Source organism: Bufo gargarizans, chromosome 5 (assembly GCF_014858855.1).
Source record: "Bufo gargarizans isolate SCDJY-AF-19 chromosome 5, ASM1485885v1, whole genome shotgun sequence".
NCBI classification, from domain to species: Eukaryota; Metazoa; Chordata; class Amphibia; order Anura; family Bufonidae; genus Bufo; species Bufo gargarizans.
In genome coordinates this window covers 417047995-417061853 of record NC_058084.1, presented here as the reverse complement: position 1 = coordinate 417061853, position 13859 = coordinate 417047995, and the positions used below count along the sequence as shown (strand labels likewise).

The 13859-nt window shown below is 44.0% G+C and overlaps 1 protein-coding gene across 2 annotated transcripts in view; it reads left to right on the top strand.

The window, feature by feature from the left end:
- Positions 1-13859, top strand: part of LMBR1 (limb development membrane protein 1) — a 145946-nt gene that overhangs the window by 94436 nt on the left and 37651 nt on the right. For both annotated transcript variants that reach the window (XM_044292685.1, XM_044292686.1), the window contains 3 exons: positions 515-583; positions 2629-2693; positions 8809-8881. In XM_044292685.1, coding sequence (XP_044148620.1) covers positions 515-583; positions 2629-2693; positions 8809-8881 — 207 coding nt within the window. The remainder of the gene's footprint in view (positions 1-514; positions 584-2628; positions 2694-8808; positions 8882-13859) is intronic.

Genomic DNA, 13859 nt, shown 5'->3' with positions numbered 1-13859 from the left:
TATGATGCGTGAAAACCAACGCACATGTACATAGCCCCATTGAAATGAATGGGTCCGGATTCCGTGTGGGCGCAATGCGTTCACATCACGCATTGCACCCGCGCGGAATACTCGCGCGTGTGAAAGGGGCCTAATAGGATTCTAAAGAAAGTAGCAAGTTACCAGCTCTCTAGACACCAAAAACACACTGGATCACAAGGATATAAAAAAATCACTTTAACCAGTTCAAGACCATTCCTGACCAGGTGCATTTTTCTTTCTTTCTTTCTTTCTTTTTTTTTTTTAGCACATGCATCTTTGAAAGCCATAACTTTTTTATTTTCGGTTATGTAACAAATTTTTGTGCCGTTTTCACGGATAATGGGACTCTTATTTTTTAATCACTTCTATTTTAGTATTTTTGGGTTCTTTTTTTTTTTTTTTTATCCCCAGGAAAGTTTCAATAAAAAGAGAAAAATATAGTGGTTTTCCACCAACAAAAATAATCTTTACATTTTTTATTTATTTCTATTAGATCTTTGGGAATTTTATCTCCCCTACTTATATTCCTGTATTTCACTCATGGGATGCCTCCTTTTACTCTGTAAGTAAATTCTATTTTTGTGAACATTTGCAACTTTTAACAGTATTGGCCCATATTTACTAGTGTCATTGTGCCTAGAATTTGTCTTAAAGTGGTTATCCAATCCTAAAAAAAGCCCCCCCCCATATCCTGGCCCCCCCGGCGCTGACTATACTTACCCGGGTCCCCGCTCCCTGTGCCGCTCCTGGTCCCTGCACCGCCGCTGCTGCTTCTACCCGTGCACTGATGAAAACATCCGTTGTCTGGGGGGCAGCAGCCAATGGCAGACGAGGATGAGCCTCCCTAGCATCGCGGGTGACGCCACGGAGGCTCGTCCCTGTCACTGCCTGCCATTGGCTGCTCCCTCCCCGGCACCAGATGTTTTCATCTGGGCACAGGGAGAAGCAGCAGCAGCGGCGGTGCGGGGACCCAGGTAAGTATATTCAGTCTGGGGGGGCCTGGCATATGGGGTGCTTTTTTTAGGATTGGATAACCCCTTTAAAGCGACCTTCCACTTAATGTGTATACTGTATATTCCTGCATATAAGACTACTTTTTAACACATGAAAATCTTCTCAAAAGTCGGGGGTCGTCTTATACGCCGGGTATGGCGGGCGCTGCAGTGCCGGGACGCCCGAATTATCAACAGAGAGAGCCCGGGCTGCGATGTAACCCACGGCATATTCCCCCCCTGCGCTGTACCTTGTATACCGCCCCCTGCTCTGTACCTTGTATGCCTCCCCCCTGCTCTGTACCTTGTATGCTCCTTGTACCGCCATCCTCCCGGCCGCTCACATCTCGCTCCTACGCATGTGCGAGATTTCATGCGGCGAGCGTGGATACACTGGATCCTCACATCTCGCTTCTGCGCATGTGCGAGATCTCCGTGCGGCGTATCTAAGTGCGGCGCAGATGTGCATATGTGAATATGAAGAATAACATAATAAAAACATGTTCAGGGTATAGGTGGCACATGTTTAGGGTCTGGGAGGCAGGGAGGGAGGACAAGGAAGGTGGTGGGATGCAGGGATGGTGGTGATACCATGGGATGGCGGTGGTACCTAGGGATGGTGGTGGGATGCAGGGATGGCAGTGGTATCTAGGGATGGTGGTGGGATGCAGGGATGGTGGTGGGATGCAGGGATGGTGGTGGGATGCAGGGATGGCAGTGGTACCCAGGGATGGTGGTGGGATTCAGGGATGGCAGAGGTACCCAGGGATGGTGGTGGGATGCAGTAATGTACTGCTGTGTGTTGAAAAAGGGGTAGTCTTATACGGCGAGTATATCCCAAACTCTATATTTTCAGTGTAAAAGTTGGGGGTCGTCTTATACGCCCAGTCGTCTTATACGCCGGCATATACTGTATTTTATTTTTTATTTTAAGTTGGAATGAGCAGAACACTTACCTGATGAACTTATTTTCAGCTGTGGATCCGTCAATTCCCAGGCTGCTCTACTGTCATCCAAGATGGCTGCACGGCTTATCAGACTGCCTGATGCACACTGGGGTAGCCTCAGACTCTTGCTTGTCTGCTCTTGGATTGGCCAGTAGTGCTTATGGGAGGTGAGAAGTGCTCGCTGGTCTGAGGGCATAAAGAAGTGTCTGCGACTACCGATGCACAGTATGTATGCATCAGGCAATCTGAGAAGCGCCATGTCCATCTTAGATAAGAGAAGAGCAGCCCAGGAATTGGCGAATATGCAGCTGAATAGAAGAAAGGAGTGCACCAGGTAAGTGTTCTGTTACCCAGTTAATGTGAATAATTTTTTTTTCTTGATGGTCGCTCAAAATGTGCCAGAATTTGGCACATTTTAGTTTAAGGCCTATGTATGAATACAATAAATGTGTCTAAGATGTGCCTTAGTGGTAATCTAGCCAGTTGCCAATCTGTATTTTGCAATAATCCAGCCAGCTGGTTGGTATAAAGTTAGAAAAAAGTGTCTAGCTATATACTACATTTATTATCCAACTTCAATCACTAAGAAAGATTTGGCGGATCTTTAGAATCTCTGTATACATTTATTTACTCTGTCTATATACTAATATTAATATATCTCCTTACAGTGTGTACTCCTGTTGGCCTTTCTCGGATGTTTGCAGTAATTGGTCAACTTTTGGTGAAACCGACAGTAAGTTACAGTGTTTTTCTTTATAAGACACACCTGACCATAAGACGCACCCAGGTTTTAGAGGAGAAAAATAACCTCAGATCGAACCCCTAATATTTATCAGACCCCCAAACTTCATCTGACCTCAGATCAGACCTCCAATCTTTATCAGACCTCAGATCAGACCTCCAATCTTCATCAGATCTTAGATCAGACCCCCAATCTTCATCAGACCTCAGATCAGACAAAAATAAATCAAGTCACCTCCTGTTCTGGATGGCGCCACTCGGGAGATCCTTGTGTGGTCTTCCTGCAGCTCTCCATTGTAATCTGACATTGCAGAACGCCAGATCATAGTGTGCGGCTATGCATACTATGTCCTAACGCTGTATGCTTTCAGAGCATAGCACGGCACCCGGAGAAGACGACCAGGAAGTAGTGAGTACAGCCAGCACCCAAGTCCTACTGTACATCTGAGTTCTTCTCAAGTCCATCATTGGTGGCTCAGTACAAAAGTAGTAAAATTTGGATGAAAGCCGATGCCAGTCATTAATTATTCAAAATTATCGCAAAAAGCAATGGCAAGTCTTTGGGGTTTACAGGAGCAGACAGGTGCTTATCCTAACCTCTGAAATTACCCTGAACCTATGAAACATGGAATTCGGTATCTGGTAAAAAAATGCTCAGTGAAAACGCCATATCAAGATCACAGACATTCCTTTTTGCCAGGAAAATTTTTCAATAGCCAATAATTTCAGATTAAATGATCATCCATGTACTATATGGATGGCCCATATCTCCAATAGTAAGATCCTCCACTTGTTAGCGGCCGCACTAAAGCGGGGACATCCATATGCCCCAATCGAACTTGTGGGCAGAAGTTATTTTTCTAGGACAGCCCCTATAACAATTGGACATTGCTATGTAGTCTGTCAGGGTCTAGGCAGGCTGTCCAAATGCTATTTCTCTGCTATTAATATAACCTGTAATTATCATTGATGTGTGTTCATTGCTGCCTGCTGCAGAACATCTTCTGTTCATGTTGAGCACAAGTTCTGGTGACACTTTTTGAAAGCGTTCAGTAATTTGGGGTCTTTTCAAGCTCTGTGCGCCTTATTCCTTTTGAGTTAATTACTGTCGTGGAGGCTAAAACGCTGAGAGTGACAGGCTCAATTTGTTGACAAAAGGAATATTTTTTTCTAAGTTGCCCTAAAAAGTTCTTGTTTGTCCTATTTCAACACTCTGAAGTCAAGTAAGAGCGCACCGTTCTTCTAATTCACTCCTCACTCTGAGGCTTCCCTTGTTCTGGTGGACAGCCACTGAATTCCTCTGACATTCCTCCTGCGCTCTTTATTCCCTTCTTGCATCAATCCCAAGCCCTTAGTCCCATGAACCCATGACCTCCAGCCACAACTTTACTTTTATTTGTCACAGTCATTCCTTTCCTGAACTGCTTAAGACATTTCTCCTTATTTTGCTAAATCTCCAGACACCTTTCTTGACTTCTGCAGTGGCAGAAATCTCTTTTTATACCTGCACGGCTTTTGATTTATACAGTTGTATGGATTTCTAGCACTTGTTGGCCGCTTTCTGTCTTCCATTGAAGTCTATGATTATGGTTGCGTAAACCCATGGCTTTTGTCTATAAAAGTAACAACTAAGTTGTAACTGGTTGGAACTAAATTACTGCTTTATACTAATATACTTTTATTTATGTTCTTAATTTATATAAACTTTTTGCAGCATAAATAAACATTTTCTTTGTATTTTTATTTATCATTTCTAATATATTTTTGTCTCCTATGTTGTAATACATACCTTTTATATGTTAATCATGGTTACCGTATTTTTCGCCCTATAAAGATGCATTCCTTCCCCCCCCAAAAGTGGGGGGGAAATGCCCCTGCGTCTTATGGGGCGAATACTAATGAAGCGCTTCTATTATGGAAGCGCTTCATTAGTACCGGAGGACCAGGAAGCGGTGAAGGCTCTGTACTCACCGCTTCCTGGTCCTCGGCTGTCGGCTGTGCAGGGCTGCGCACAGCGTGAGGGCGCACTGTGACCTCACACTGTGCGCGCCAGTTCATAGCACAGCCGAGAGCTGGAGGAAGAGGATCGCAATGTAGGTGAGGAGCGGTGGCGTCCAGGAGCAGGAGAGGTAAGCAGGTTTTTTATTTTATAAAACATGAGGCACTATGGGGCTGCTGGGGGATGTAATCTGAGGCACTATGGGGCTGTTGGGGGGTAATCTGAGGAAATATCGGGCTGCTGGGGGATGATTTGGGGCAATATGGGACTGCTGGGGGATGATTTGGGGCAATATGGGACTGTGGGGGACGATTTGGGGCGATATGGGGCTGCTGGGGGATGATTTGAGGCAATGGGGGCTAAAATCAAAGGCAATGGGAGCTGATATGAGGCATGGGGCTCTTATCTGAGGTCTGATTGGGGGTCAATCGCATTGGGGTCTGAGTTGAGGTCTGATCTGATGTCTTGTTGGGGTCTGATTGAGGCTGTTAGCTGAGGTTTGATTTACATTGGGGGTCTGATTGGTGGTCTGACCTGATGTTTTTCTTATTGTCCTCCTCTAAAACCTAGGTGAGTCTTATGGGCTTGTGCATCTTATAGGGCGAAAAATACGGTATATACATTCTCCAATCGCTTATTTTACATTATGGCAAATAGTAAATTGTGGTTTCCATCTTAAAGGGGTTGTTTTATTAACTGATGACCTATCCTGAGGATAGGCCATCACTAGTTGATCAGCAGGGGTCCGACACTCTGCACCACAACCGCTGTTTGGCATTAGCTCTAGGGCTGGAAGCAGACAGCTCTGTCTACTCCGATTGAAGTCCCGTCGCCCCCTGCCAAACAGCTAGTGATTACCTATTCTGAGAATAGGCCATCACTTCTTAAAAGGGTTTTTCAAAACTTTAATATTGATGACCTATCCTCTGATCGGGGCGGTCTGAACCCGGGATTCCCGCCAATTGGCGATCCTGTGAGCGCCATGGCCTTCTCGCAGCTTACCAAGCACCAGACTGTACATTTGATAGCAGCTGAGATTGGTATCCTTCTCAACCCCATTCACTTCTATGGGGCTCAGCTGCACCCAGGTCACGTGACAGATGAACATGTCGTTACTGGGCCTAGGAAAAGCTGAGAGAAGGCCGCAGCGTTACTGCGATCCCCGCTGCCTTCTCAAACAGCTGATCAGCGGGGAAAGGCGGACAACCCATTTAAAGGGGTTGTGTCATCTCAAACATTGGTGGCAGATTGCTAGGACATGCCAGGAATGTCAGATACAGTTAGGTCCATATATATTTGGACACTGACACAAATTTTGTTTTTATTACTTGTTTACTAAGGCTACTTTCACACTAGCGTTTTTTGCGGATCCGTCATGGATCTGCAAAAATGCTTCCGTTACAATAATACAACCGCATACATCTGTCATGAACGGATCCGGTTGTATTATGTCTTTATATAGCCAAGGTGGATCCGTCATGAACACCATTGAAAGTCAATGGGCGATGTATCTGTTTTCTATTGTGTCAGAAAAAACTGATTCGTCCCTATTGACTTACATTGTGTGTACCACATCGTGGACAGAAAAACGCTGCTGGCAGCTTTATTCTGTCCATGATGGGAGCGCAACCAAACGGAACGGAATGCATTTTAGTGCATTCAGTTTATTTTTTTCCCCATTGACAATAAATGGGGACAAAACTGAAGCGTTTTCTTCCGCTATTTAGATCCTATGACGGATCTCAATAGCGGAATTTAAAACGCTAGTGTGAAAATTGCCTTAAAACATAATTAAGTAAGGCCTTATGCACATGGCCGTTGCCACTTGAATGGGTCAGAAATTCCGGAGATGCAGAACGGAGTCACTGAACGGAACGCTGGAAGCACTGCGGAGTGCTTCCGTGGTGTTTCTTTCCGTTGTTCTGCACTGCAAATAAATATGACGTCATATTTTTTTGCTGTGCGGACAGACCACAGACCCATTCAAGTTGAATGGGTCCGGCCCAGCTTTCATTTGAGGGTATCCACATTAAAATTGGATGAAGGGTTTAGGGCAGGCATCCTCAAACTGCAGCCCTCCAGTTTTGCAACAGCTGGAGGGCCGCAGTTTGAGGATGCCTGGTTTAGGAGTTTCAGCTCCTTTACATGTGGCACCCTGTTTTTTTTTTTAAGGGGCCAAAAGTAATTGGACAGTTGACTCAAAGGCTGTTTCATTGGCAGGTGTGGGCAATTTCTTTATTATTTAATTCTCAATTAAGCATATAAAAGGCCTGGAGTTGATTTGATGTGTGGTGCTTGCATTTTGAAGATTTTGCTGAGAAGTGAAAATGCAGGTGAAACAAGCCATCCTTCATCTGCAAAAACAGAAAAAAAAACATCCAAAAAATTGCTCCACTATTAGGAGTGGCAAAATCTACAGTTTTGTACATCCTAAGAAAGAAAGCACTAGTGACCTCAACAATGCAAAAAGACCTGGACACCCACGGAAGACAACAGTGAAACCCCTTCATAACAGCCAACCAAGTGAACAATACTCTCCAGGATATAGGCGTATCAATATCCAAATCTGCCATAAAGAGAAGATTACATGAAAGTAAATACAGAGGGTTCACTGCATGGTGCAAGCAACTCACATCAGCCCCTGTCTTCAAACACATTTACACATGGGCCATTTCATACAAAGCCAATCTAACCTATCAATCTGCTTTTTTTTCTTTTTTTTTTTTTGAGTTTGGGAGAAAGTCAGCGTTCCCAAATGGAAACCCAAGCAAACCTATTCAGATTGGACTTTGCTAAAAAAAAAAAATCTTAAAAAAACCAGCACACTTCTGGAAGAACATTCTTTGGACAGATGAAACCAAGATAAACCTCTACCAGAAAAAAGTATGGCGAAGGCATGGTACAGCTCATGATCCAAAGCATACCCCATCATCTGTAAAACACGGCGGAGGCAGTGTGATGGCTCGGGCATGAATGGCCGCCAGTGGCACCGGGTCCCTAGTGTTTATTGATGATGTGACACAGGACAGAAGCAGCCGAATGAATTCTGGGGTTGTCGGAGACATACGGTCTGCTCAAATCCAGCCAAATGCAGCCAAACTGATTGATCGGCGTTTCATAATACAGATGGACAATGACCCAAAACATGAAGCCAAAGTAACCCAGGAGTTTATTAAAGCAAAGAAGTGGAGTATTCTTGAATGGCCGAGTCAGTCACCGGATCTGAACCCAATAGAGCATTTCACTTGTTAAAGACTAAACTTCACACAGAAAGGCCGACAAACAAACAGCAACTGAAAACCGCGGCAGTAAAGGCCTGGCCGAGCATTAAAGAGGAGGAAACACGGCGTCCGGTGATGTCCATGAGGTCAAGACTTCAGGCAGTCATTGCCAACAAAGGGTTTTCAAGCAAGTATTAGAAATTAACATTTTATTTACAATTATTTAATTTGTCCAATTACTTTTGAGCTCCTGAAATGAAGGGATTGAGTTTAAAAAATGCTTTAGTTCCTCCCATTTTTATGCAATCATTTTGTTCAACCCACTGAATTAAAGATGAAAGTTGGAACTTCAACTGCATCTGCATTGTTTTGTTCAAAATCCATTGTGGTAATGTACGGAACAAAAATTAGAAAAATGTTGTCTCTGTCCAAATATATATGGTCCTAACTGTAGGTGTGGGTCCCACCTCTGGGACCTACTCTTATCTCCAGAACACTGCCCCAAAGTGAAGGCGAGTGCACTGCACATGCGCAGCGTGGTCTCTTTGTGACCTATATGAACTGTTAGAAGACAACCCAAGAAGTCAGGCACCATCATCAAATTTAGGTGCATTGGCAACATGGCTCCTGTGACATATCATGTTTCACAGAATATTGTATGTGGAGATAACCGAAATAGAAGTGAAAACAAGCTAGCGATCTTACCTCTCATTTCTGCCACCCATACCATAGCTGTACTGCCCGCGATGTGTCAGGTGTCGCCTTGTTACTGTAAACTAAGAAGTTATTGATTTTTTACAAAGGATAAGGTAATTCAGGCTTCATTTCCTGAACATTACTTCCAGAGATGGTCACATCTTAATAATGGTTTTACTTGCTTGTTTCAGATCCTTGAAGACCTTGATGAGCAGATGTACATCATAAGTCTACAGGAAGAGGCTCTACAGCGAAAGCTGAATGGTATTTCTCTACATAACTTACCCTTTTACTTCTTTATATGGGTCGTATGGTTTGTTTAAATTACAACTAATAAGAATAACGTACATACACACACACTGACAAAAAAAATAACGTAAAAAATTATTACTGGTTTTGTGGAAAAGAGCTTCCCCCACTGCCTTATAAAAAGGCTTTGAGAGGCTACTTTTGGGTGGTGTAACTCAGACATTTTGCCCAGTTGACAGACTTTGAGAGGGGATTTATCATTGGACTAAGAGAAGCAGGGTGGTCATTTCAATGAATTGCCCGCCGTCTGACTAGCTGTTAGAAAGTGTTGGGAGCAGTGGTTACGTGAGGGCATGCACACACTGTGAACAGGCTCTGGATTTCCCAAAGAGACCACCAGCAGAGAGGATCATTTGATCTGCCAACATGCATGAACAAGCATCCACAGTTTCATTACCTAACATAGAGACACAGGTGGCACCTTCATTACACACCAGGCAAGTTTTGATCAGTGGGGGTTCATGTGATGAGAATTAAGCAAAGGGGAGTAGCGCTTAGTAGAACACTGTACCCCTTCTGCTCGGCTGTCCTTGGAGAGTGGGCAGGGCGGTGTACATAGTTACAGAGCGGCTCAGTAGTTATGACTTTTGATTTGCAGCATAGGGGATTCTGACTCGGAATTTGACCAGAGGACAACATCTGAATAGGTTTGCTTGGGTTTCCATTTGGGAACGCTGACTTTCTCCCAAACTCAAAAAAAAAAAGAAAAAAAAAAAAGCAGATTGATAGGTTAGATTGGCTTTGTAGGAAATGGCCCATGTGTAAATGTGTTTGAAGACAGGGGCTGATGTGAGTGGTACAGTAATAGTATCTACAGCGCTACGAAATCTGTTGGTGTTATATAAAATATGTACATGGTCAAGTGTTATTATTATCACCACATCCTACTTTCAATGTCAGCAGCGGGTAGCTCATGAAGGAAGTCACGTGTGGTAAGCTGGTTTGGTGGGTATATAAGGTGTGTGATAGGCTGTCTGCACACATATCCATCATTGCTGTCATGGGTAAAAGGGGCGATTTTATCAAAGCTGCCCAAAAGGATGATTTTTGGCTTTCGGGCCAAGGGTGGCAGTATTTCTGAAACGGCGCAGTTTCTGAACTGTTCACATGCTACTGTGGTGAAAGTGTATGGAGAGTGGACAAGTGATACCACTGCATAAGTGATGTGGAAACTGCAAACTCATTGATGTGAGATGTCAACGTCAGCTATGAAGGTGCACGAGGGCGGATCGAGATGCTACAGTGGAGCAGCTCAGCACCGAAATGAACCAGGGGGCTACCAGATGTGTCTAAAACAGTTCTGCCAACCCTACTGTGTATGGGGTCCAAAGCAAACGGATGGTCACTGCACCTCTGCCCAGGAAGTTGCATTGGCAGAAAAGGCTTCAATTTTCACAGCAGTAGAGTTCAATCAGAATTGGACCTCTGCTGATTGACAAAGGGTTGTCTTCTCTGATGAGTCACATTTTCTACTTTATTGAATGGATGGACATTAGTGTGTCAGGCCAGAAACATCAGAGAGCAAATACCCTGCAACCATTGCTGGAAGAACACAAGATGATGGTGGCAGCGTTATAGTCTGCGGAATGTTTTCATATGATTCTCTGGGCCACTCATCCATGTGGCAGTCACTCTCAACAGATTTGGGTATGGGTCTATTCTTGAAGATCAGGTACACCCATACATGCTGATTGTCTTCACTGGGGCAGATGAGATCTTTCAGCAAGACAATACGACATGTCACATGGCTAGAAATGTCCGACATTGGTTGGAAGAGCATGACCAAGTCTTCCAAGTACTACCCTGGCCCCCTAATTCCCCAGATGTGAACCCAATTGAGCATCTGTGGGACCACGTCGATCGTCGTGTTCACTCTATGGATCCTCCGCAAAGCACCCTCCAGCAGCTGTGGGATGCACTGCAGTCAGCATGGCACCAGATACCTTTGACAACCTACCAGGACTTTACCGAGTCACTCCCAGCCACCTAGCTGCTGTCCGTGCTGCACACAGTGGTTAATGTGGATATTTGCTGGTGGTCATAATAATGTGACTCGGCTGTGTACTATACCCCCCCTCTATGAGGTTCGGCTGAGCACTTCTGCCCCTTCGTTTTAGTAATTGGTGTGGATCTCCGCACCTGGACCCCCAGCCATCAAAGCATATCACTTGTCACTATGAAATGTTAAAAGTGATATGAAATTACAGGTACCCAGGCTTTACAATCTTGGAAAACCCAATAAAAAATATTTTAGTTCATGGTCCTGTCTGCCGAGCAGTCACCAGGATTGTTTGCGCGCTCGCAACCACTATCTGCTGTTGTAGTGTATGTTGCTAGGGTGTCTAGGCACAAATTTCACATATTTTGGCTCCGTTTGTGAAGTTGAAAGTCCTACATTTAAGAATTGACAAATTATGATTGAAACAAATAGTTGGCTTTTTTTTTTTACTGATTTTGGAAACGCATTAGTAGTGCATCTTCACAATGTAGTCAGATTGTGCCCCCTCAATGCACCATTCTCAGGTAACGGAATAAACGGCTGGTTATACAGTATAGCACAAAATAATAAGATCACTAAATGTTTAGAAATATTACGTAACAGTTACACAAAGTTTGTATTGTGTAATATTTTACAAGCAGAAGCCCTGATTTATCATCCCTTCATTCCTTCACCCCTTCACAATTCTGGCTCCAAAAAGTTGCAAAATAGGGCTTTTTGCTACTTTTTGCACTTTTTACACCACTGACTCCAGTTTTGTAATGTGGGTGGAAAAGTAGGTGTGGTTAGCTATCTTAATCATTTATGTTAAGCTATGTTAATCAGATTTATCATTGAGACTTGAATCTCACTCCAATAGGAATGTAAAATAGGAAAACTGCAGGAGTTTTTCTAGACAAGAGTTAGGTTTAAAGGGAACCTGTCGTCAACGTTATGGTGACCTCACTCAGGGCAGCATAAATTAGTGACCGAAATGCTGATTTCAGCGGTGTGTCCCTCACAAGCTAAAAGTCAGTGGTTGCCGAGAACCAGCATCATAATCATTATAGCCCAGGCCTGAAAAGAGTCAAATCTACTTGAGAAGAGTCATGGTTATTCCTAATCTCCTGCTCTCACCCATCTGCTGATGATTGGCAGTTCTCTACTAGAGAGAAAGGGAGAAAACTAGGTAGAAGACTGTCTGTCAGTCATCAGCAGGTGGGCAGGAGAGCAGGAATTCATTAATAACCAGGACTCTTCTCAGGTGGTCGTGACTCTTTTCCAGTCTGCAATGATTGTGATGTTGGTTTTCGGCAACCACTTACTTTTAACTTTTAAATGACCGACCGCTGAAATCAACGCACCTGTCTCTACTTTATACTGCCGTTAGTATGGGCAGCATAAAGTTGATGACAGGTTTCCTTTAAGGCTGAGACAGATTTATCAAACAACATGTGACACTTGATCAGTGTGTCATAAAGTAAGCCAATGCAGACTCATGCAAAACTGACTTCAAATATTCCCCTCATGATAAATTCCCCTCAGAGTATCCCTTTAAGATGTCTTATTATGGCTCCTATGCTGAGGTCACCCCTAGCCTTCACAGGAACAGCCCATTAGTGATTAAACTGCCCCGTCACCTTCATAATACAGGCAGCAATGTACGGATTAAACCATTCTTGAAAATGTGAATAAAGCCAAGGTGAATGACTATATTTCATCAGTATGTCTTCCTTGAATGAAAGCACTTCCCCCAGCATGGCGAAGGCAACAATTATAATTTGTAATAGAAATAGATATTCAGATTTTCATGCACATATTTCGACTTCACTGCTGCTTAATATCCTATTATTATCCAGGACTTAAAGGGGTTGTGCCATGATTAATGCAAAAAATGAAAACCAGGTATGGCAGCTGAAGGCATCTGTGTTGGTCCTTTGTTCATATGTGCCCGCATTGCTTAGAAAAATTATGTTTTAATATATGCAAATTAGCCTCTAGGAGCAACGGGGGCGTTGCTGTTAGGGTCCATTCTCATGACGGTAGACTGTCCGTTTCGGACCACTGACAGTGGTTCCACGATATACAGGCATCGGCTGTGTGAATCCCTTATCGCGGATGTGGACCCATTGACCCTCAGTCCTCCTGATAAGATGCGGACCGGAGGCACGAACTGGAAGCCCACGGAAGCGCTTCTGTGAGCTTTTTGGTCCATGCCTCCGAAATGCAAAATATATGACATGTGCCGATGGTGCAGCAGTTTCAGAGAGAGCAGAGCCTCTAGGTGTAATGGCGACGCCCTGTTGCTCCTAGAGGCTCATTTGCATATTTAATTTAAATGGGTCCTCAGTCCTCAAGATAAGACGCGGACCGGAGGCACGAACCGGAAGCCCACGGAAGCGCTTCCGTGAGCTTTTTGGTCCATGCCTTCGAAACGCAAAAGAAAGGACATGTGCAGAGGGCGCAGCAGTTGCAGAGAGAGCAGAGACTCTAGGTGTAATAGCGATGCCCTGCTGCACCTAGAGGCTCATTTGCATATTATAAACATCATTTAGCTTCGCAATGCGGGGACACATGAACATGGGACCAACACAGATGCCTTCAGCTGCCAAGTGCACATGTAACAGGTCAGCCAGGTTTATAGGTACAAAACGGCTTAACAATCCGCTCAGAAAAAAACACGTGTAATCCGTAGCGCGTGCAGGTAGCATTAATATTGAAGGGCTTCAACCGTGTTTGTCTAAAACCTCATTTAGGTAATCTCTTTAGAAGTCAACGCATTGGGTGAAAAAAAACAAACCTTAGTTACGTTTCTGTATGTGAATATGTGAAAAGGAAGTCGGAAGTGGAATTTGTGGTTAATGACTATAGCTAATTATGACTTACATCATCCTACTAATTAATGAGAAGCTAAAACATCAATTACATCAGCACACAGGCAAGATTTAGTACTTC